This window comes from Uloborus diversus, chromosome 6 (assembly GCF_026930045.1).
Source record: "Uloborus diversus isolate 005 chromosome 6, Udiv.v.3.1, whole genome shotgun sequence".
Taxonomy (NCBI): Eukaryota; Metazoa; Arthropoda; class Arachnida; order Araneae; family Uloboridae; genus Uloborus; species Uloborus diversus.
In genome coordinates, this window is record NC_072736.1 from 97,296,204 (window position 1) to 97,320,397 (window position 24,194).

The 24,194-nt window shown below is 33.7% G+C and overlaps 1 protein-coding gene across 1 annotated transcript; it reads left to right on the forward strand.

Annotated features, from left to right (window-relative positions):
• The first annotated feature begins 546 nt into the window (after positions 1-546).
• Positions 547-21,124, forward strand: LOC129224878 (glucose dehydrogenase [FAD, quinone]-like). The gene is made up of 11 exons (XM_054859423.1): positions 547-706; positions 3,875-4,077; positions 10,126-10,315; positions 11,825-11,956; positions 12,124-12,245; positions 15,270-15,437; positions 16,564-16,714; positions 16,834-16,982; positions 18,269-18,386; positions 18,491-18,713; positions 20,944-21,124. Exons 1-11 carry the CDS (start codon positions 547-549, stop codon positions 21,122-21,124), a joined length of 1,797 nt encoding a protein of 598 aa, XP_054715398.1.
• Positions 21,125-24,194: the final 3,070 nt, after the last annotated feature.

Consider the following 24,194-nt stretch of genomic DNA (forward strand, 5'->3'; position numbering starts at 1 on the left):
TCTGCTTCGGAAAGAAAAGGCGCACTGTCTGCATTTTTTTCTTTTGTTATCTATTGTACTTTAGCTACATGGTACACATAAGCTTGCTAATTAGGTTTCCGCTGAAAATGAAGCACTAAAAATACATCAAATCAAAAACTTTCTCAGTCATAAGCATGAAAACAAAAAAGCATTCCTACAAACATTTCAGAAGCACTTTTCTGCATATACTGCGCTTTACTTTCCCACGGCAGTAGTCTTTAAACCTTTTAACCACATGTCTCGGGAATTTAAATACAAGATTAGACAAAAAAATGAAAAGAAAAAATCAGAGAAAAATGCATTGATTTTAATGTTGTCTTATTATTTTGTGCTTGGAAAAATAAATAAATAAGTTTAATCAATAAATAATCTGTTATATTTTAATACATTAAATTTTTTAAGCATTACAATGCAAGCAATCGACTTAATGAAATGGGAACCTATGTTTAATTAATTAGAAATTATTTTTTTTAATTGTGTGACTATAGGTATATCTTAACCCGTTCCATTATGTTTTCAGTTGTCATGGTAACTCTATCATCCATCAACCAAACAAGAGAGTTTGGTTACCCTACTCCATTTACAGCATCCCCATGGTTTTCGCTGCTTCTATTATCTCTGGCCAGTCAAAGACATGCACCAAAGCCTAAGTCAAGATTCAAAAAAGAATATGATTACATCATTGGTAAGTTTTGAAAAAAAAAACTTATGAAAATCGAAAATTTTGCTTAAAATAAATACCTGGCAGTGGCGCAGCCAGAAAAGTTTTCTGGGAGGGGTTTTCAAAACCGAAAATTGTTGCTTTCTTTCCCATTCATTTAAAATGCGTAATTATTCAATATCAAAGAATTTCTACAGATTAGTAAATATTCATTCAAAGTAACTGCAGAAAAACAATTGATAATTCGTATTGATATCACTATAAAACGAAGAAAGTGGGAAAAAGCACAGAATATTTTTTATTGGTTTTATTTTAATCTTATATCCCTTTTTTTACTTTCTTCTATATCTAATATATAGAAGAAAGTATTGGATTCGTTTAAATTTTCGAATTTTGACGGATTCGAACCTTTTGAGGTGTGCTGAGTCCATTTTGACCATTTTTGGAAAATGTCTGTCTCTGTGTATGTGTGTGTGTGTGTCTGTGTCTGTGTGTATGTGTGTGTGCCGTGTGTCACGTCTGTGTGTGACCAGTTTTTTGTGGCCGCTCTACAGCTACCGCATGAAATCGAACGAAATTTGGTACACATATGTGCCCCTATGTGAACTTGTGCCCATTGGTTTTTGGCGCGAATTCCTCCAAGGGGGTGGAGCAATGGGACGTTTTTTGAGTTACACGTGCTTGCTATTCCTCAGGAAGTAACTGGCGGAATGAAACAAAATTTGGTCCATATGTTGCCATTAACAGGAACAGGTGCTGATTTAATTTTGGCGTGAATAACTCAAACGGGGGTTGAGCTATAGAACGTTTTTTGTCGAAAATTGTGACTGCTGTATCTATAGAAATAATGAACGGAATGAAAGAAAAATTTATCGGCAAGTAGCCTTTAGTGGGTATAAGAGCTGGTTTTATTTTGGTGTCAACAGCTAAAAAGGTAGTAGCGCAATCGCCCGTTCTTTTTTTCCATTGTGAGTGCCCTATCTCAAGAAGTAATGCTACGTTCTGGTTGAAATTGGGAATATATGTGAATCCATACGTAAACAGGCTTTGGTTCAATTTTGACGCCAATTGCTCCAAGAGGTATTGATTTTTTTTTTTTTTTTTTTTTTTTTTTTTTTTTTTTTGCGAATAAAAATAGCTTTATTAATGCAACAATAAGAAAGATAAGTCGTAATAGAGTGTCATCTGCGTATTTCTCGTGATTTTAATTGTATGGAAATGATTGGAAATATTATCTCAATGATTGAAAATTTTTAACTGTTGCCATCTTATGTTTGTTAACAAATAAAATATTTGTAATTAATTCAAGCAAGGTTTTTAAAATAACTTTCAATTTTCGCTCTTTGCTTTGCTTTTGCAATAATTCAGACATTGGGATGGTCGTCAAGTTTTTGCATGTGTGATTTTGTTTTCGTTGGGAATATTGCTTCCTCGTCAAGCATGGGGAGGGATCAGCAAAAAAGAAAAATATAGAAGAAAGTTTCGTGATGGCCACAACATACTAGTTTTGTGTGTGTTTTTCGCGAGATCATTTAAAACCTCCTCCTCAAATACATTCATGCCTTTATGAATGTCAAATGCTAGCTAATAACGGTTTCGATCTTTTGATGAGAATTGGAAAAGAGCCTCAGAAAATCTGGTGCGGTAGGCTCTAGATGTCCTTAAAAAGGATTTGTGCAACAATGGAAGTGCTGAGGGACCATGATGCCCTGTAGAGCTTTATTGACACCATTTTAGCTATCTCATACCAGGGGAGACGTGGGGTGCTCATCATGAAATACAACTTTTATATTTAGGAATTAAAAAGTAATTTCTGACTGCTTCCTGATCATTAAAAGCACTTAAGATATTTTGTTGAAACCTATTCCGCTTTGGAAAAACTCAAATCCTCCGTTTTTTTACCTTGATTTTAACGGAGGAAATGAATGTTCTTGTGTTCTGGGAGGGGTTTTCACCCCAAAACCCCTCCCGTGGCTGCGCCCCTGATACCTGGTATTTTCTGTCAAAAGTACGTCTCTTGCTTTGGCGACAACAGAAAAATTGCTTAAGGCTTAAAATAATTGACAATATCTACAAATATATGACAACCCTCGAACTCAGAAATTGAAGTTGTTGCTGCCAACTGCAGAATTTTTAATTTAAAATAGAGATAGATAAATTAAAATCTCCAAAAATATAAGTTGCATCACATGCTTTCAATGGAAAAAATTCCGAATATCTTTTCGTGAGAAAAAAAACTATGAAAAAAAGGAATTTGAATTTTAACATCTGGAATTCAAATTATGTTTTTTGCAATCTCAAGTTGCGATAGGACCTTACTCGTTGTATTTATTGTTTCTACAATCGGCTCCTGTCCCCAGGAATCGACTTCGTTCACATCCGATTGAAGAAGTGCTTTGAATAAAACAGCGGTTCTCAATCTTTTAGGCTCTGCGCCCCCCCTTTGAACACTGGCTAGAGGTAGCGCCCCCCTCTCTCCCACAATGTATGGTTAATGCATGTATGACGTCCTGCCCCCTATGGTTAATGCAATGGGAATCGGGAGCGATTCGGAGAACCAAGTTATAATTCCAGCTAATTTCACACACGAAATTGAACACTATTACACACAACTTTATTTTGAACATATTATTACAGGAGTTGTATCAAATTCAAGAAACAAAGAAACAAATTAAAAGGATATGGGAAGATGCTTCAGAGTATCAGTGAAAATACGGAAAATAGCCCCCAACAAGAGCGAATATCGGGCTACTTGTGACTAAATTAGGACGAACCGGTAACGGGGCGGATGAGAAAGGTTCTGGAAGACCATCAACATCTGATTATACCGGTTCGTTTGAATTTTTTCACAAGAAACTTGATATTCGCTGTTGTTGGTGACTGTTTCCGTATTTTCGCTGGTACTTTGACGCACTTTTACATATGTTTCATGAAACAGTTTCCAGAAAACAATAGCTATTCTTTCTTCTAAGGAAAGCATTTCTTCAAACGGATGGTAAATTAATCAATATACATTAGTGTTTTCGCGGGAATGGATCGTTATTTTTGGAACACACTGCACTGTTTTTAAAAACGTTATGACTTTCTGGAAATAAAATTGTGCTGAAATGTACTGTTCAAAAACTGGTCAGGCTACACCAATTTTTGAAGTTCACTTTATGGTTTTCTTTCCTCATTTTTTCGTTGAATTAGTTGGAGGAGGAGCTGCCGGTTCTGTTGTTGCTAGTCGTCTGTCAGAAATCGCATGTGTGAATGTGCTTCTACTGGAAGCTGGTGGTTTTCCACCGAGGATCACTGAAGTGCCTGGGACATTCCGAAGCTTCATGATGAGTGATCTGGATTGGAAGTTCCAGACGACCCCACAGCAACATACCGGTGCAGGACTCAAAAATAAGGTGAAGTATCACAGTCGCGTTTTTCGAGCCTCTTCCATACGAGGCAGCTTTGATGAATCAACTTTCGAACGGGCGCACAGTGGCCGATTTGCCCGATTTAGGTGGACAAAATTGAAGTTCTAATTTCAGTTTTTTGTGTTGGATCTTGTTCTGACATGTCTGGAAGAAACGAAAATGACAAAAAGTTTCGGAGTTCGTTCGTTACTCGTGGAGGAACGCGTGAATGAGAGTTTTCGACGATTTTAAAGGCGATTTCAACAAAAATTTTATTCTCATAAAAGCTCATCTCCAGGCAGACCATGGTTTAATGTACGTTTGTGGTGAATTTTCTTGCGTTATGTAGACTCTGAAGAAGCTATTCCAATTTTTTTATTAATTTTTTTAACCATCTACTTGACATCGCCGCATTTTTTCAGTCAAGTTTTTAGCGAAACATTTTCACATCTGCGACTTCAATTGCCTCGAATCGACGAAAACCAGAAAAAAACAGAATGATTTTGCCACCAAAATTACCACTGAAACCTCCTCTTTCCAGCCATACTAAACTTTTTTTGCGCATTTTTGCGCTAGGTATTTTATTTCTGAAATTAAGTGTCTATTGTTTTACGAAATTATGTTTAATTGTATTCAAGAAATTATGTTTTTATTTATACAAAACACCTAAGGTATACCTTAGTTATTCTGGAAAGAGAGAGAGAGAGAGACAATCCATATTATGTTTTGAAATTTGTGAACAGTTACCATTCGTTCTTCCTACTTGTTATTAAAAGAAATTTCTTCATCTAAATTTTTAATTCTTTATTCAATTTTTCTCATTTTAAATAGATTTGTGAGAACTGTTTATTTTTACTACATCAAATAAATCAGAGAAAATGTTGCAATAAAAAAATAAGAAAACTGTCAGTCACGCAGCATAACTAAATATGCGAATTTTCACCATTTTCCTTGTCTATCAAGTAAGTCGTTTCTGGGTGAATGTAGGGACTAATTTCTTCATCATGTGGGGTATCATGTTACATGTATTTTTCTACGCTGAATCGATTGAGACCATCTCCGTCTTCGTAGCTTGCTTCTGGACCGAGATAGAGCCAAAAACGTACGAAAAAACAAAGTTTTTTCGACCTGTAGCGTGCTCTAGCTCCACCGCTATTGGACCTAGAGGGCCCATCTTCGAACTTAGCCTGTTCAATTACCTAAAGAATACGTGTAATTTTTTCAGATTTTTAAATGCAAAATTGCGACCTGTAGAGCGCAAAGCTGTACATACATATATATACATACATACATATATACTTACATACATATATAGTACATACATACATATATACATATATAGAGGTTTTGACAGAGAAAATTGACAAAATGGATCGACTTTCAAAAGTTGGATATTTCGGTTTCAACCGTGCGTCTTCAGCAAAGTGACGTCATACATATATACATATATATACGTGTATACATATACATACGAGAAAATCGTCAAAATTCACCATTCGATTCTTTGAGGTCTGAAACACATTTTGAGTGGGTCCGCTGACCAGGTGCACCCCTTTTTGCAAACTCGATCAAACGCAATAAGTGAATTTCCTGTGAAAATTCGCTAAAAAAAACACGAGTTTTAATGATTTTGGGGGGGGGGGGGGGGGGGGGGGGGGGGGGGGGGGGGGGGGGGGGGGGACCAAGATTTTTAGTGTGTTTTTTTTTTTGGCGAAAAACAAGGGAAGGAAGCATTTTAAACCTATGAACTAGGGTATATTCGTGGTCAGCGTAAAATTTCCTGTAAGGCAGGCTCATTAAATAACTTTGTAAACCTGAATGGGGCCAAATTAGTCTGTTTTTGTCTAAAAAAAAACACGATTTCTAGTGGTTTTTTGGCGAAAAACAAGGGAAGGAAGCATTTCAGACTTATGAACTAGGGTATATTCATGATCAGCGTAAAATTTCCTGTAAGGCAGGCTCATTAAATAATTTTGTCCACCTAAATCGGGCAAATCGGCCTCTGTGGGGCGTTATCAGAATGTGTAGCCAGGTAGAAAATAAATTAATCGTCCGACATCCTTTACACGACGGTCTACTCATCCAGCACATCAGGCACATTCGTCGCTACCATTCTCATCCCTATGATTTTAAAGAACGTTTTAGTTGCTTCAACTCACCGGGAGATTGCCAAGCGTTCGCTCTACACGAGAGTAAACGAGGTGAGTCAGTTCGGTTCAGTTTTAACAGCACTGTGAAGCAGCAGCTCGAAGAAATTCGTTTTTAGCCTACTTTCCCAGTAAAAGTCAGAAAAAGAAGAAAAAAGCATGAAAGAAGGCTTAATGCATCTTAATAATGTCGCGAAAAACAAAAAAAAAAAAAAAATCAAAAATAAATAAAATAATTAAATAAATATCGAAAAATTAGAAATTGAAAAGTAGGGTATTGAGATGGGGAAAAATGTCTGTCGGTCTGTCTGTCTGTCCCCCCCCCCCCTAATAAGTTTTGAATGAATAGTCCGATTCGAACAAACTTTTTTTTTTCGAAAGATCTCGGCGAGGACACCTCATTCCCATATTTCACTTTTTGATTTGAACTTTTTTTTGTTCAATTTTGAACAGTTCAAAAAAACTTAACATAAGCGCCTACGGGGAAACTGAAAGTCAATGTAGATTCCGTACTTGAAGGCGGATTTATTTCAAACAAATTTTGTTGGAAATAGCTATTGACGCCAATTTCCAGACTCCGACTCCGAGAATTTAGAATCACCTGACTCCGACTCCTGTACCTGACAATTAATCGGACTCCGACTCCCCGACTTCGACTCTGACTTCGTAGCTTTGCCAAACATTTATACACGGAGGACAAATGACTGACTCCGATTCTTGGATATTCGTCTCCGACTCCTTTATCCCAAAAGGAGATTGACTCCGACTCCGACTCCGCAGCTATGGTTTTCACTGTGAAATAATTATTGTTGATATGATTTGTTTTTATTTTCACGCTAAAGTTTTAATTTAGGTATTCAGTTTTCTACATAACGATATGCGCAGACGATTTTTTTTTTTGACAATGAAAAGTATTTTTTTAATTTGACATTTTATTGTTTTTATTTATTTTGGTAAGTGCATTAATTAATTTAAAAAATTATTTTTGGGCAACAGGGGAAAAAGAAACGATTTTTTTTTTTTTTTTTTTTTGATATGATGTATTTATTTTAATAAGCTTATTAATTTCAATTATTATTTTTTCGTTTCGAAAGCTGTTAAAGAATTTCTTTTAAGCGAAAAAGTGTATAGCTGCTTTGTTTAAAAAGTGCTGCTTTTTTTTTTTTTAGATGTGTGAGGAATACTTTATTCCTAGAAATTAGCAAAAATATGTTTGAAACAATTTTTGAGAATATTGATCAGGTACTAGAAAGTGGTATGGGTATACGGGAAAGTAGGCTCGTATAGTTCTAGACGGAACTTTTTGTTTTATAAGAAAAGTTGGTTCATCCAAGTTCCTCCGTGTGAACACATCGAAAAACGCTAGTCAGCAATTTGACAGGCAACGTTTTCAAAAAACTCATTCTACTAACCGCCTCGTATGTAGGAGGCCTTAACTGTTTTTTTTTTTTTTAGGAGAAAACATAATCTGTGATGATAATCAATAGTAACTGCTCTTAACTCTGAATCAGTGGTTTCCAACCAGGGGCGTAGCTAAGGGGGGGGGGGTTTCGGGGACAACCCCCCCCCCCCCCCGAAACGTTAGTCTTAAAAAAAAAGAGAGAGAGAGAGAAAGAAGAGAGAAGAGAAAGAAAAAAAAAAGGAAGAAAAAGAAAAAAAAAATCAAAACGACTTTTTTCTGAGTAACAAAGGTCAAAAATTCACTTCGCTAACCCCCCCCCCCCCTAATGACATTGAAAATCTGCTCCATGTGTGACCCTCAAGCATAAGCCCTCTGCTGCGACAATTTTTTGATAATTGAGTGAAATTTGACACTTTGCTTTAGAAATGAGATTGATTTGTTAAATCCACGTATATGCAGCCTTTCTTTGTTTTAGATTCTGCAAATTGTTACATTTGTTTAATTTTATGAGCCGCGCAGTGGGAATATTGCATACAGTCGAATCTGTATAATTCAAATTTCACATTAAAGAAAACAATCGAGATAAAGAGGTTTTGAGATACGGGGGCTTTAAGTAAATTTTTATAGAAGTTTGAAGTATGATAGTGAAAATTTGAAATCGATACTAAAGACAATATGGGCTTTTGATTAAAATTCCTCTTTATTAGTTTTGCTAGGTATTTATTCTATTACTAGTGGTACCCGCACGACTTTGCCCGTAATAGAAAAATTAAAAGGTCTTTTGGTTCGCCTGTATATTTAGAAATAATGTATGGTGAATTTTCTCGCCAATTGGCTTGTACCCGTGTTACGGTTCCATGTTATGATAATTTCGTATCTCGCCAATTGGCTTGTGTCCATGTTACGGTTCCACGTTATGATAATTTCGTAATTTACTCGTCCATCTTATGATTTTTTTGTTCTTAAAATTGGAATAGAAAAAGAACCACATCAAATTTTCGAAAAATCGCTTCGAGGTGCACACCCCCATGCTGCAAACTAACTTTGTGCCAAATTTCATGAAAATCGGCCGAACGGTCTAGGCGCTCTGCGCGTCACAGAAATCCAGACATCCTCCGGACAGAGAGACTTTCAGCTTTATTATTAGTAAAGATTACATTATTAAGTGCTTTATTGCGAGTTTAAGGAATCATTTTGACAGTAAAAGAAACTTTAAGCATATCTTTTTCAAGAAAACGTCTTGTATTGCTTGAAAGTCAAACATCCAATTTACAGGCGGAAATGGAAGTAGCTATGAGCTTTCAGGGATATCAGCTTTTGTAGATGTGTGTTAGCCTCTAAATTAAGCAGTCACACTAAAATGAACGGAACACGCTCATCAGATATTTGATTTCCCCCTGATTTGGATAGACTGGTTTCGACAAGACGTAGCTAGAAAATTTCACTTTAAATTAAATGGAGGGAAAAGAAAAAAAAGTTGAATTTTCCATAACATTAAAAGAAAAAAAAATCTTATTTTTCGTTTTGTTTGACACAAGTATCGGAATTGGGGCACCCCATTCCAAAGTATGTAAGATTCACCTCCCTCTTTTTCTCCCTCTTTTTTTTTAATACTAAAAAAATTTGTATATATATATATATATATATATATATATATATATAAGAAGTAACCCCCCCCCCCCGAAAGTCGGGTCTAGCTACGCCTCTGTTTCCAACCTTTTTTTTTACCCTAGGGCAGCACTTTGAAGTCTAGTGGCTTAGAGGTAGCGGTTCGCGTTTCCACGCCGCAGATCCGGGTTCAATTCCCAGGTTAGGTACAACTCAACTTTTCATCCCTTCGTTCGTTCCTCTTCAATAAAATGAGTACCAAGCGTACTTGAGAACTAAATACTCGGGGTTCCACGTTCGGCTGAACGTCTAACCGGAACATCTGCCTTTCACCCCAGAATACACGAAAACTGAAATAGGCATGCCACAGGATCTTTGCTCGTATGGGGCGTTGTGCCACTGATTTATTTAGGGTCACACCTCCTATTAAGATGAATCTCGCAGGACAGAACACATACCACATTTTAAATATATTTTTTAAAGAATACCAGATACCACGACAAAACAAGATACGAGAAAAGGAACAAAATTAGAAACCAAGAATTGGTATCATTGTAATTGCATGCTTATTTTAATAATACTGTTTTTTTTAGAAACTAATTTCTGATTAAAAGAAAAGTTTGCAGTAACTAGTCTCAATACCGAATTAAGATGATTGATAGTTTTGTAAGGTTCCGTCAGTTTTCGATACTGCACCAAATATTAGTAGACCTCAATATTTAAAACAATAACTTCATTATTTGTCTTCAGAGGTAATTTTTTCCTGTCTGGTATATACAACATGTGTTACTACTGTATGGTGAAAATATACCATATACGTGGCACTAAAAACAGCAAATGTTTTCAATTTCTCTTTGTTGCACATTCCCTTACACATAAACACATTTTTCTTTACAGAGCATACAATGGGCTAGTGGAAAGACTTTGGGTGGTGGAAGCACAATAGGCTCTATGTCTTATTCCCGAGGTAATCGAAAAAACTATGACGATTGGGAAAGACAAGGAGCAACTGGCTGGAGCTACGAAGATGTGTTGCCATATTTTCAAAAACTGGAAAATTATACAGTACCAGAAAGGAAAAAGAGTGGTAAGACTTGTGAAAAAAATGATCAGTGTAATAAAACATTAAAAATGTTGTTGAATAAGAAAGAATTACGGAAAACGATGAAACCCTTCAATAACATTCTGTGGAATGGATTTCTGTGAAACATTTAGCTTCTTTGGATCATACTTAAATGTCTGCTTCATACCTTTTCGATTAACAAGTGCACAAAAAAAAAGAAAAAAAAAACATTATTAATACGTTTTCTGTTTCTAACCAACCATTATTTTATTTTATTTATTTATTTATTTATTGTCCTTATTGTACACAAATTGAAATTTTTGTTTTAAAATTTACATTTTTCATACATTACGGAAAATTGGAACCTCTTTTTTGTTAATCCAAATCAATTATTGGGGCGTCTTCTAAAAGGATAAATACTTAAATTGTGGCAACTTCGTAATATTTTCTTTGCGTGCATGCATTACTAACACTGGCAAGGATCATTCCACTGTCACGTGTGGGACAAAAATACACTTAAATTTCATTAACATTTCGTCATATCTCTTAATATTTTAATGAAACAGGGTTAAGCAATTTTTTTAATCTTAGCATTTGATACAAAGATACTCCTGACACAATTATATTTTCATTAAACAAATTTGTTGTTTAAATGCAAATTTATTTACATGCGTCACGTGCGGGACATCCAAAGTCAACCTCTGGTAACTTGCTTATGAATAATAAGCTAATATTTTTGCTCTATTAATACAGGAATGACGAAACAAATTTTAGATTTTGAAAGCTCCAACTTAAAGGAAACATAGTTCATTAGCTTAGAAATAATTATTTAAACCATTGAAAAAAAAATATGTAGATGCCCATTCCATTGAAAATGGTCATTTTGTCCCGCACGTGACAGTTCCTATATTTCATAAAAAAGAAATAATTTTTGAAGAAAGTTTTTACTTAAGTAGTCACGCATACATTTGTGATTTCTTAATTAATAAAATTTTATTCATCATCCTTTTAAATTATTATTTTTTATGAAATGTATGAAGCGTCACGTGCAGGACAAAATTACCGCTTTCCGTGGAATCGCTCGCAAGTTGAAACATTGACATCAAATGGTTTGACCATTAACTTAATTAAAACTAAAGTGTACTTAAGTACAATTATAATTATTTTGAAATTGGGACTATATTATGCATCCTTAATAAGAAAAGTGCGTATGATAAGGGGCGGGCACAAGGGGTGGGGTGGAGAAGGGACATCTATTGAAGAGGGTCGGAGCCTGGAGAGGGATAGAGATTTTTAAAATGAGGGGTAAAATATATGTATGGATGTAGGGGTAAGCAATATGAAGGAAGACCCGTAAAAGTCATCTGCGATGGGCCCCAAAAATTCTGTGCATGCCCCTGCGTATGATCATACCGATTCAATTTATATTTAACCTAGTATCATGCTTTAAATTCAGAAATAGTAGTATTGATTTAAATTGATAAAGACAAATATTTCATAAATGAAGTATCTTCTTGTCTTACAATTCCTCAGCACTTCACGGCCATGATGGACCTATAACAGTATCGCAGCCACATTTTTATCCTGAAACAAAACAAGCCCTTGAGGAAGCTGCCAAAAATTTAAAACACACATCTGTCGATCCTGATGGGGAAAAACAAACAGGTAAGTTCATCTTCTGAGTTCTTGTTATTACACTGGTATGGTTTTCTTGTTACGAACAAATTCTCTTTTTTCAGAAAATTTTAGAAAATGTTTACTGTAACTTCTTTAGAAAACTTTTCTTTGCGTTATTTTGAATTTATGATTTTCATAAGTACTTATTTATGCAGGTTCCCTTGACGATCCAATCAGCACCAGAAATGGACAGAGATGTAGCACAGCTAAAGCTTATTTGGTACCAGGAGAAAACCGCACAAATTTAGACATTTTAACCAACGCGTTTGTGAGAAAGGTAATAATTTACATTTTTACAAGGTCCGGCACCCCGGATTTGGAAAGGGCACTGTGTGAGTTATGGTGGAGATACAGTTGTGGAAGTGGTGTCAGTGGATAACAGTATACGTGCCATTTGCAGTAGCAACAATGGCGTGACACGGTGAGCACCGTCATGTGTTGTGAAAGAGTATATTTGTAAGGGTAGCTTTTTGATTTCTCCTAAACTAGAATTTAGCGTTCGGTTTCAATTCGGTCAACATGATCCTGTTCCAGATAAGAAGAATTCTTGTTTGGATTCAAACTTTAGATCCACAGGTACTGCACTGAAAATAAATACGCTTGGCTTGAATTAGACCGAACAACGTGGTGCCCAGAGAGAACTTTCATCGAAGATACTCCAAAGCGTTCAGCCCTTAAACGTGCAGATGCTCAGCAAATTTCTAACAGGAATGTACGAAAAATCCTGCACAATGATATTTTTAACGTGAATAGTTTTTCTAACCATACAGAGCTATGCCGGCCAAGTTGGAACCGAATGTGAAATTCTCGCTTTGTAATTAAAGAAAAAACGAGCTGATGTGTGCATCACATGACTTCCTTTTACTCCAATTTAATGTCATTTCCCCATTACTGGCAATTTGAATGTGATTCAATTGTTTACTCTCTAAATATCACCAACAGTGGCCAAATTGAAACCAAATTTAAAATTAAAAAAATCGCCAAATTTGTCACCAAGTTGGTGACAAAACTTGGCGACCAAAAGACTGGTGATATATCGCCAAGTGTGCGATAAATTATAACACCACTTGAGTTTACATCAAAATTAACAAAGATTCCCCCCCCCCCCAAAAAGGGGCAAAAGACCCTCTTAGAAACATCCGAATGCAACCAATAGGGAAGGTGCACAACTAAGTCCTACTAGGAGTCTACATACCAAATTTCAACTTTTTAGGCCATACCGTTTTTGAGTTATGCGAGATATATACACACATACACACATACATACGTGCATACGGACGTCACGCGAAAATTCGTTGTGATTATCTCGGGGGTCGTCAAAATGGATATTTCGGGTGTCTGTAGATTCCTAGGTATATATCCACGTGTGGTCGGGTCGGAAAAAAACCTCAACATTCATTCGGGGGTGAGAAAAATGGAAATTAAGGCCGATTTTTGAGTAAAAATTTTTTTGCGAATACAATACTTCCATTTTTGTAAAAGGAAGTAAAAAAAAAACAGCATTACGAATTTTTCTCCTCCACAACATAAGACGATGCTCACCGCGCCAAGCCACTGCTACTTCCGCAAATGGCACGAATACTACCTATCGATACCACCTCCACTACTGTATCTCCACCGCATCTCACACAGTGCCCTCTACAAATTCGGGAGTTGACATGCCAGACTCTGCATTAAAAAAAAAAGATGGATAGTGTAACAATGTAGATATACGTTTATTTACCTTGTTGACAACTATCCTGTGTCAACAAGGCAAATTACATTTCGTCGAGCCATTAACATTTCGAATAACAAAGCCAGCAGAATGGTAATTAGCGGGGGAATAAAAAAGATACAGCTATGCAGTGAAGTTAATATTTGAGTCCACTTTAATGTTACAAAATCTGTCTTTCCGTTATATGACCGTGTCACATCATATTTACAAATTTGTGCCTTTGAAAAAATACCTAAGTATACCAGTTCTCTTAGCTTCATGGTGATTCGGGCAGTTTCAAGTAAAAGGTGATGATGTCTAATTAACAAATTTAAGAAATAAGATTCAGTTCGAGCTCAATAAATGATAGAAACAATAAATTCTTTGTAATTAACAGCACTTTTTGTTTTGCAAAATAAGTTAGTAACACTGTTTAAACTGTGTTTTTAAAATCGCTCTTTAGAAGCTATTCTTGAATGCTGATTTAAAGTTGTAGGAATAGTTCCTCCTGCATTGTAATATTGCTTGCAATATAACAAGTAAAAGAAATTTCATGACGGTATGAAATAAAAATGGGGATTCTTTAAAAATTTTAAAATCTTCTTTTTCTGTTTCAAAACTACTCTATTTCCAATAAATAATTTATTTAGCATCACATTTCTCACAAGGTTGAAAGTAGTTCACTAAAGATAGGATAGCTTTGAACTAAGTTAATACTTCATTTTAAGAAGTTTTATGATTTTTTTTTCTAATTTTAGGTAACTGCACAATACTTGAAAATATATTCTTCCTTTTTATGCTGATAGATTCGTTCGCGTGATTAAAAAAAAAACTTTGAGTCAGTTAAAAATAGAGAAATTGAATTAAAATTGCCCTGAATGACTCTAATGTCTTGTAGCAGAACGTATTGAACATGATGTGTATGAAGTAAAGCAAAAAACTGCACCTTTTTTTCACACCAGCTGAGTGGAAAGTCAAGCATCTTGTACTATGACGTAAAATCACGTTGCACTAATTGCTAGGACTTTGGAGCAGTTTTAATGCCTCCTTGAAATAATTTTAAACTTATCTTTGTACTCTATATAAAAATGCGTAGAATTTCTTAGATAATAAATATTTTCTTTTCTTTTTTTCGTGAAGGAACGTATTATGCTCGTAGAATAATAGGTAATAACACATCAGCAATCTATGTTTAAAATTAAAAATTTCTGAAAATAAATCATGAAGTCATATTCCATTTTGCAATGATTTTTGCTCATTAAAGCAAATAAAATATTACGAAATAAATTAAGTTTGAATTTGCAGTAAAAACTCATTACAGCGGACACTAGTTCTACGAAATATGCATTTCAACGAAATAAAGGTTCGCTCCCATTTTAATTTCCCTTACATAACTTGAATTCCATTAAAACGAAATTCCCGCAACAACGAACAAATTTTGTAGTCTCTTGAAGTTCGTTATAACGGGATTTTACTGTACTAACAAAAAACTGTTATTTATGCTTTTATTTCTGCTTACCAAGGAAATATTTTTAAGTATTTTTGCTACTGTCTGAAGTCATGTAAAATTTGATGCAAGCAAAAACTTGTTCTTTGTATTTCATCTAGATAATTATAGAAAATAAGCGTGCTGTCGGTGTGGAATTCGACTTTAATAAGAAAACTTACAAGGTTAGAGCAAATAAAGAAGTCATCCTGTCCGCCGGAACTGTCAAAACAGCTCACTTACTTATGCTGTCTGGTATTGGTCCCATGTCGGAATTAACCAAGTTCAATGTACGTATCCAATGCTTTTCATATTATCAAAAGGTTTTAAACAACACATAATTACACACTTACTTATGCTGTCTAAAATTGGCCCCATGTCGAAATTAAAAGTTCAATGTACGTATCCAGTGCTTTTCATATTATGAAAATGTTTTCAACAACACATAATTACACACTTATTTATGCAGTCTGGAATCGGCCCCATGTCAGAATTAACAAAGTTCAATGTATGTATCCAGTGTTTTTCATATTATCAAAATGTTTTAAACCACACATAATTACACACTTATTTATGTTGTCTAGAATTGGCCCCATGTCGAAATTAACAAAGTTCAAGATAATATGAAAAGATCGTATCCAGTGTTTTTCATATTAACAAAATGTTTTCAACAACACATAATTACACACTTACTTATGCTGTCTGGAATTGGCTACATGTCGAAATTAACAAAGTTCCATGTACATATCCAGTGCTCTTCATATTGTCAAAATGTTTTCAGTAAAGCATAATTTGTTTATTTCTTAAATATTGACAACGTACTCAACGTAGGTTCTTTTGTAGAACTGTCAGTTACTTATTTGTTTCACTGAAATGAAAGAAGAACAATGGCGGCCTATAACTTAGTTTTGACTCGGCTCACTTTGAAGATTTTCGTGCAGAGCATTTTTTTTGGGGGGGGGGGGTAGACAGAGTTATTCTGTTGCATGGGAAAATTTAACAACACAAGCTAAAAATATTGAAGTCACAGACACATGCACACAGAGAAAAAAATTTCCAAAGTTTTCGAACCGTAGTTGCGGCTGTGATTTTCCTGTCGTTTTCATTATTATTATTATTATTATTTCAGTCGTCATTGTTATTGTTGCTGTTGTTGCTACAAATTTCACACATCAACATAAAAGTCACTAATCTTGTTAATACAGAAAAATTAAAAATGCTATTGGTTCAGTATTCATTTTACTTTGAAACATTCTGATTTTACACTACCATCATTCGTAAATTTGATTTCCACCGTTTCTAATTTTTACTTTTGTATTTTACTTATTTATTTATTTGCTTAAATTTGCTTTAAGAAAAGAAAAATGAAGAACTGCAAATTTAACAATTAATATGGTCCAATCATTTCAATTTTAGATACCTGTAGTTGCGGATTTGCCAGTTGGTTTTAATTTACAAGATCATCCTTTCTCTTTTCTTGCTTACGAAGTGAAATCCACGTTGAAGAGATTTGTTGATGAACTTGGAGATGATAAAAACATTCTTCAGTATATTTACAACAGAACGGGTAAGTCCTACTTTTATCGTTGAATTTAAAATACACTTGGTAAAGATGAACATACAGCAAATTTAATATTAAGTACTAAGTATCATTGATACAATGTTGTCTTTTTTTTTCAATCACAGGTCCTTTAACATCTGCTGGAGGGGAATATTTAAGATTATTTTTGCCAAATTATGGTCTAAACTCCAGCATAGATCATCCCGATCGTCTTTTGCATGTTGTTGATCTTGACAGTATTGTAATGAAGAAACAGATAAACTTGAAACAGCAGGTATTTTTTTTATTTTCTTTTATTCAAAATTAAGAATTAATATTTATAAATGCTTTAACCTAACATATGAATCAAATATTTATCAAAATATCCTATTTGTGTGTGTTATCTTTCTATTAATAAAAACGACCTACATTCGGTTTGTTTTTACAGAAAATCACACGTGTTAAAAAAATAATAGTTATGTTTACCTAGCAACTGACAATTAAAAAAAAAAGGCAATGAAAAGAAAGAATTTGACTTTCAAGTTTTCTTATCCTGAAAAAGATATTCCTCAACAGTGCAGGGTTAGCACAAAAGAATGATTGGATTGAAACAAATAGCTATGCAACTATTAAACATATTGAAGTAAGAGCAGATAGTCACCGATCTCGTATAAGTGTCCCCAGTCATATACTAGTCAGCTTAGGTGAGGGACATTACCCTTTATAACTATGTTCGGTTTTAATGCATTATATTTAGCTTAACAAAGCCCTACAAAAATAAATAAAAGCATGAACATACTGCAAAATGTACACTTCTTATTGACTAATTGAGTAAATTAACGTTTGAAAATAAGAGTGTTTACTTACACTGAAGTAAAATGTTGTGGTAAACTAATCGGAAACTAATAACGGGAAGTCACAAAAACAGATTACTTCAGAGTGACAACAAACGGGAAGATAAAGTAAATTTATCTCATCAAGGAGAGCCTGCAGACATACATATGCATTTAAGGTAATACATGTATTTTAATATACACGCATGCACATATTGTAGATATTTCTGCCTTAGCCATGGCTTAGGGACAGTAACATACTGCTAATTATCCAAGCTTTGCCTTCAATTCCCGAGTCGAGCCGCATAATGCTAAGGACACTCGCTGGTGAGACAAATGTACTTTATCTACCAGTTTTTTGTCATTATCAACTTCAATAAGATGACATCTGTTTCTAGCTTGGTTATTCCTTATTCCAGACTGATGAGTCCATAACAAACACGAAACTGCAGCCTTTGGAAGGGATAACCAGGCTGTCGGTATATTGCATGTAATAACAATGATGTTTTCTATATTGGGTACCGATCACTGTTTTTCAATCCAATTCTGTTTAGAGATATTTAAGTGAGCTGGATTAACCATTTTACGTACGCCAATATTCAATGACGTGAAATGACCATAGAATGCATAATAGCATGAATATTTTCATGAATCCATTTAAATGAACAACACATTTATTTTTTTTTAGGTGTTTCAACATTATTTCCAGCCTTATTCATCGAAAACAATATTGATGTGTCTTTCCCAGCTATTACACCCCAAAAGTAGAGGCACAATTTCTCTAATATCTACCAATCCTTATCACAGCCCTCTTATAGACCCAAGTTATTATGCAGACTATCGGGATGTAGAAGACGTTGTACAAGGTAAATAAAAACTCTTCTCATAGAATATGATGTATTTTATGATATTTTCACCAAACTGACAATTTGGTTTATTGATTTTGTAAAATAATATTTTTTTGTTTCAGGATTGATGAATTGCAATAAACTAATGTCCGATCCAGACATGAGAAAAGTGGGTGCAAAGCCCCTCGAAAATCTAATACCAGGATGTGAATATTATGCCGGTAAAGAACGAATGTATCTGAACTGTGTTATTCGAACGTTTGTTGGAACAACGGGACACTACGTAGGAACAGCAAAAATGGGTCATTCCCATGATCCAACAACAGTGGTTGATCCACAGTTAAGGTATTTGTTTCATGACGCTTACGTTAGGTTTGGTGTATTTTATGTATATTATTTTATGCCCAATATATTTTGGGTAACTTATATGATTTTGATATACAATGGTGTCCAAAATTGGAGAAACGTTTTTAATTTTAATTTAAAAGTTTGTATGAAAATGTTACGGTTCACAAAATCCAAACTCGGGTTTTGAGAGAGAATTTTAGAGAGAATTCAATACTGAACTTAATGTAAGAAAAATCAAATATAGTCGAACCTCCATATATTGAACTTCCACATATCGAAATTTCAGTACATTTCTATGTTCATTACACAGAAAAATTGTTTCTATATATCGAAAAAATCTCTATATATCGAAATTTTTTTCGAGAAATTCGTAGATTTTTTTTTCCATTTCAGACTGTTTGTCTCATGAAAAATGAAAATTAGGGGAGAAAATTATGTTCACTAAAGGTTGCTACGAAACTCATAAGGAATCTGGGGTTGAGGGCTGTGTAGATAGGTCGTTGTTCCGTTCTGAAGTTCTTAAATTCCCTCAAGTTTATTTCAAATCTAGGTTGTAACTAGTAACACTGTAAAATGAGTTTCAAGTTATCCATTTGGTCTGTTGATTATCATTCCTAGTTTTTTAGCTTCAGTAAAAATCATTTAAGTGAAGTAGATTGATTTTTCACTTTTCTCTCGATTATACTGTCAAAACGAAACCCCCCTAATGTTGCGAATCAAGTTAATTGCAGAAGAATGAAGATGTATGACGGCAAAAAAATGTAATTTCTGTTAATTTTTTATTTTTCAACTTTCATTTAATCCGTTGCTCGTATAAATTAGAAATTGGGTTTTATACACGAAAATTAGATTTAATTTTAGAGATTTAGGAGATTTGTACGATAAAATAAAATCGTTTCTATATATCGAAATTTCTATATATCAAATTTTTTTCCGGAAATTTGCTACTTCGATATATGGAGGTCCGACTGTATATTCAGTACAAAACGTTATACGTCTTTAACAGACAAAGGTATAGGAAGGTTTACAATATCTAACTTCCTAGCCAATTACTCTTCCTGTTATATAGGAAAATTCAAATACTAGCAACTGCCGGTAGAATCTGGAATGCGTACCGTTGGAACAAGTCATAATTGTGCTTTGATCAACCGAAAGCAGAATGCTGCTTATGAAATAAAAATACAATAATTGCTTCTTACCTTTTGTGTATAAAAAAATCATTTAAACTATCTTTTTTGTATTTAATTCAATATTAAATTCACTTTAAACTGATGAATACGATTTTGTATTTTCTGCAACGTAACTATTTCTATTGGCATACGAAGCTTAAAAATTTTCAAAAGAATCCACAAACTTTTTCAACCCTACTTCATGCATCTTCTACTGATATGGTAGATTTCTGAAATATAAAATGTTTCACATTATGGTATACACATTTCATATAGTAGAAATTTTTCAAACATAGATACACATGCACTTGTATGAAAAAAGGCATCTTGATAAATCCTACACTACTGTAAACGTTAGGTGTTAATATGTTGTTAAGCATGCTCACACATATTTAGTTATTTCGCTCATGGAAGGGGGGAAAGTTTTAGAACAGTGGTTCCCAACCTTTTTGAGCGCATCGCCCTTTTCCATATGTATACTGACACCTATCGCCCCCCTTCCTTTTTTCCTTGAAAAATAACCATAAGTTGGTGCTAGTGAAAATCGATATTATTAAAAGTGTAAACGCCTAATTTTTATTTAAAGCAAAATGTACATGATAAAGCAATTTTATTAATCACTTTCAAACTAAAGAATGAAAACAAATTCATAAAAGTAGTTTTTTTACATTTTTTCTTTCTTTTAGTTAAATGAACTAATAAGTGTTTGCGCTTTTCAAAAACAGAAGCATATTTTTACGGAAGTGTTTTATTTTTTCAGTTGGAATATGGAGAACTTAAAACACTGACACTTAAAATTAAAAAATAAGAAAAACACTTCAAATCATACAGTCACTGTTGCAGCATACATTTTTTTTTCAAACCTTAATTTACTACTGATTACCTTTCTTATTAGTCCATACTGCTTTTATGTATACTCAATTGTAACAGGTATCGCCTTTTCCTTTTGAAAGTTTTCCGAAAATTCGTTCATTATTTATCCTTCACCAATTAGTTAATTTCCTTAACAATGTTAATGTTTTGCAAAAGTACTGCTTGAATCATTAATTTTTTTCCAGGGTAAAGCACGTCAAAAATCTCAGAGTTGTAGATGCATCCATCATGCCTGTAATACCTTGGGGGCCCACCCTCATCCCTACCGTCATGGTTGCAGAGAAAGCATCAGACATAATAAAAAAGTCTATTTATTGTATGGATTATGGATCGTCAAACAGTGGAAAAGGAAAACACTGTGGCTAATAAACTATAAAAAGATGATGAATATTCTTGAAAGAAAATGTACTATTAAGTTTAACCACGTGTGCCTTGAATAAATTTTCGACCGTTTGTTATGCTGAGTGTTACGACTGTTATGTAAAACAAATCTGTTCTGTGTGGTGTGTGTTTTTTGAAAACTGCTATGTGTTGCTAAAAATGCAGTTGCAAGTTCATTTTTATTTATGAATATTGCACTCTGGATTTTATTCTTTCTTTGGTTCATTTAAACAAATGAATTGTATAGAATAAAAGAACATGCATGTCTGTTAACTTGTTTGTTTGACAGCCATTCGCGCGTGTGGAAAAAAAGGTAAGGTCTATTAACATGAAATTTTGTGCAACAATTTAACATCCCTCTCTTATGTAAGGTTCCAGCTGACATATACTGAATATTTTCTTATTTTGACGAAAATAAAAGCAGAATGTTTGGTAAAGGTGAAATAGTGGGGAAAAGTGAAATGTTAAAATATTTTACTCCGGCTATGTGACACCTATCTGACTATAATTTAACTACGTTATTAAACTTGTTGATTCTGCTTAAAATAAAGTTCTCTCTGAAGATCAAGGATCATAATTAAACCAGACATTTTCAAAATTTAATACTGATATTGTAATATTGTGTCATATCAAAAATAATTTTTGTTTCTGTAAAATGAGAAAGTTCTTGTTATTCGCATTTCAAACATCAATTAAGACGTACTGATATTCAGTGCAGTACTTATTTATTGAATATTAAGCATGTTTTCATTTTAGTTCTGTAAGGCAATTTGACAAGTACATACGGGGCAAAGTAAATGGGGCGAAATGGAATAATTTATTTCATTTATTTATTCATTGATCTTATTATTTATTAATAAATTCTAAAGAATTATTTATTTATTCATTCATTTATTGATTTATCATTCGATAATTTATTCACACGTTATTTAATCAATAGCTGCGTGCCCGGCGTTGCACGGGCTACTTAAAAAATGAAAGAGATGTCCAATTGATGTTTTTGTATTACTCTGACATCAGTTTCTAATGCGTTAAGGAGTAAATAAATACGCGTAATGCAAGGTTTGCAAAACACCAGTAGAGCATTTTTTGGCAGAAATCTCTTTAACGTTAATCATAGTTATCAATGATACAAGTTATGAGTATTTTCAATTAGCACAAAAGATGAAAATATATGCATTATCAACTATAACCTGTGCTCACGTTAAAATGAATTACATCTAATAGACTATATCTGAAATATTTATGTACAATTACAATCAGCTTTTTACATAAAATGACACACACTTTTTGGTTGATCACATAAAACTAAAGCACCAAGACTAAATTAATACCAATAAACATTAATTTAATACCAAGTCATCAGATTCCAATTTAGCTTTAGTTAAAATCCTTAAAAACAATCTGTTTTGTTCAACTCCCTTTCACTTAAAGAAATCCAAACAGTCTTAATTTAACATGTTCTTTTAACGATACAAACTGTATTTCAAAAATAGAAACAGGAAGCAAAAGGAGAGTTATTCGATTCGAAAACTCACCCATGTGACGGAAAAAAGTCCAACAAAATAAACATAATAAGTCACACATCTTAAATGTACCAAAATATGAGGCAGGTGAATGATAAACTTACACTACAATAAATAAACATAGCTAAAGAAACAATTTTCATATGCTGAAAAGAGTTAAGAACGGTGAATGTAAAAAATAAAAAAAGGGCAGACGATAAAATAAAGGCTATGTCCGAATAGAGCAACCAATTTTAAACTAATTTAAAATGAAATTCTAGAAGGAAACGTTGTTTTAAGATTTGGACAGCAGCCAAAAAAACTCTTTTAAAACAATTATTCGGAACTCCAGCGCTCGAATACGCTACCTTGCGGTGATTTATAAAAATGCCGATGAAACTAAAACATTGCCACGTTGCGTTCCACGTATGTCTGCTGACGTAAACACAGGCAGTTTGTTTTGAGTATTTATTAACGCAATCGATGTGTCTTAGTTTGCTTTCAGCTACGGAAATTAATTCGTCCCTTAGTAGTATTCTCGAGCTTCTCAAAATAATGTTAGTTTTCATTATTTCCTTCTAAAATATGAATTGTTGAGAAATGGTGAAAGTGAAAATTCTGGATTAACAAACTTGGATAACGTTATACAAGGTAAAAATTTTTATTGTTTTGTATGAATTTGTAAGAATATGGTTTTTTTTTTTAAATCTAAAATTAATTAAACTAACCATATTTTACAGCAGCATTTAGTTGGAATGGACAGTATGTAAAATATTTTCTTGAATACATTATTGTAGAACAAAATGAAAAATGTTTAACCGAGAAAGAATTTACTTTATTCCTTTTATTCTCAGCTCATGAAAGGTTTCGAGAAATTTGTTTATGGTTACAGTTTTAGTATTGTGCGAGCAAAGTAGCCTTGGCGAGATTCCGCATGTTGCGGTTAAACCATTTTTAATTTTTATAATGAGTGGAATAAAATGGTAGAAACATTACAGAATTCGATAAGTAAAAAGAAATTATGGTAGATCAAACTGAAAAGAAAACTACCACCATATATCCGTGAGAATTTTGTCGATGATTTGCACAGCATGACATAATTAAATCATAACTCAGGAATTAGAAACATCGAAACAGAAAAATTTTAAATTAACCGATTCGGGAATTTGAGAGAAATAACTCAGCTACAAATGCAAAACAGTAAGCGCTAGCCAAGCAAGACAAAGAAGTATCATCTTCTTTCGATAATAATTTGTAATGTCATATTGAATTTTCTAGCATTAATTGTTATTCTTGTCAGGCCACAATTATTATTTAGTTTTATCAAGAATTGATAAATATCGAATTCAACATCGTGGAAATAGCTGCTTAGAACTACGGTAGTTTGCACTAATCTTTGACGTTTAGTAATGCTTCTTGAATTCTCATTTCTTTTTACGTGGGCCAGAATATCAACAAGATTTGAAAATTAATTTAAAAAGAATAAAGCGAAAAAATCATGCATACGAACTAAATTTACTAGGCTTATTAGCATTTTCTTCGTTACCACG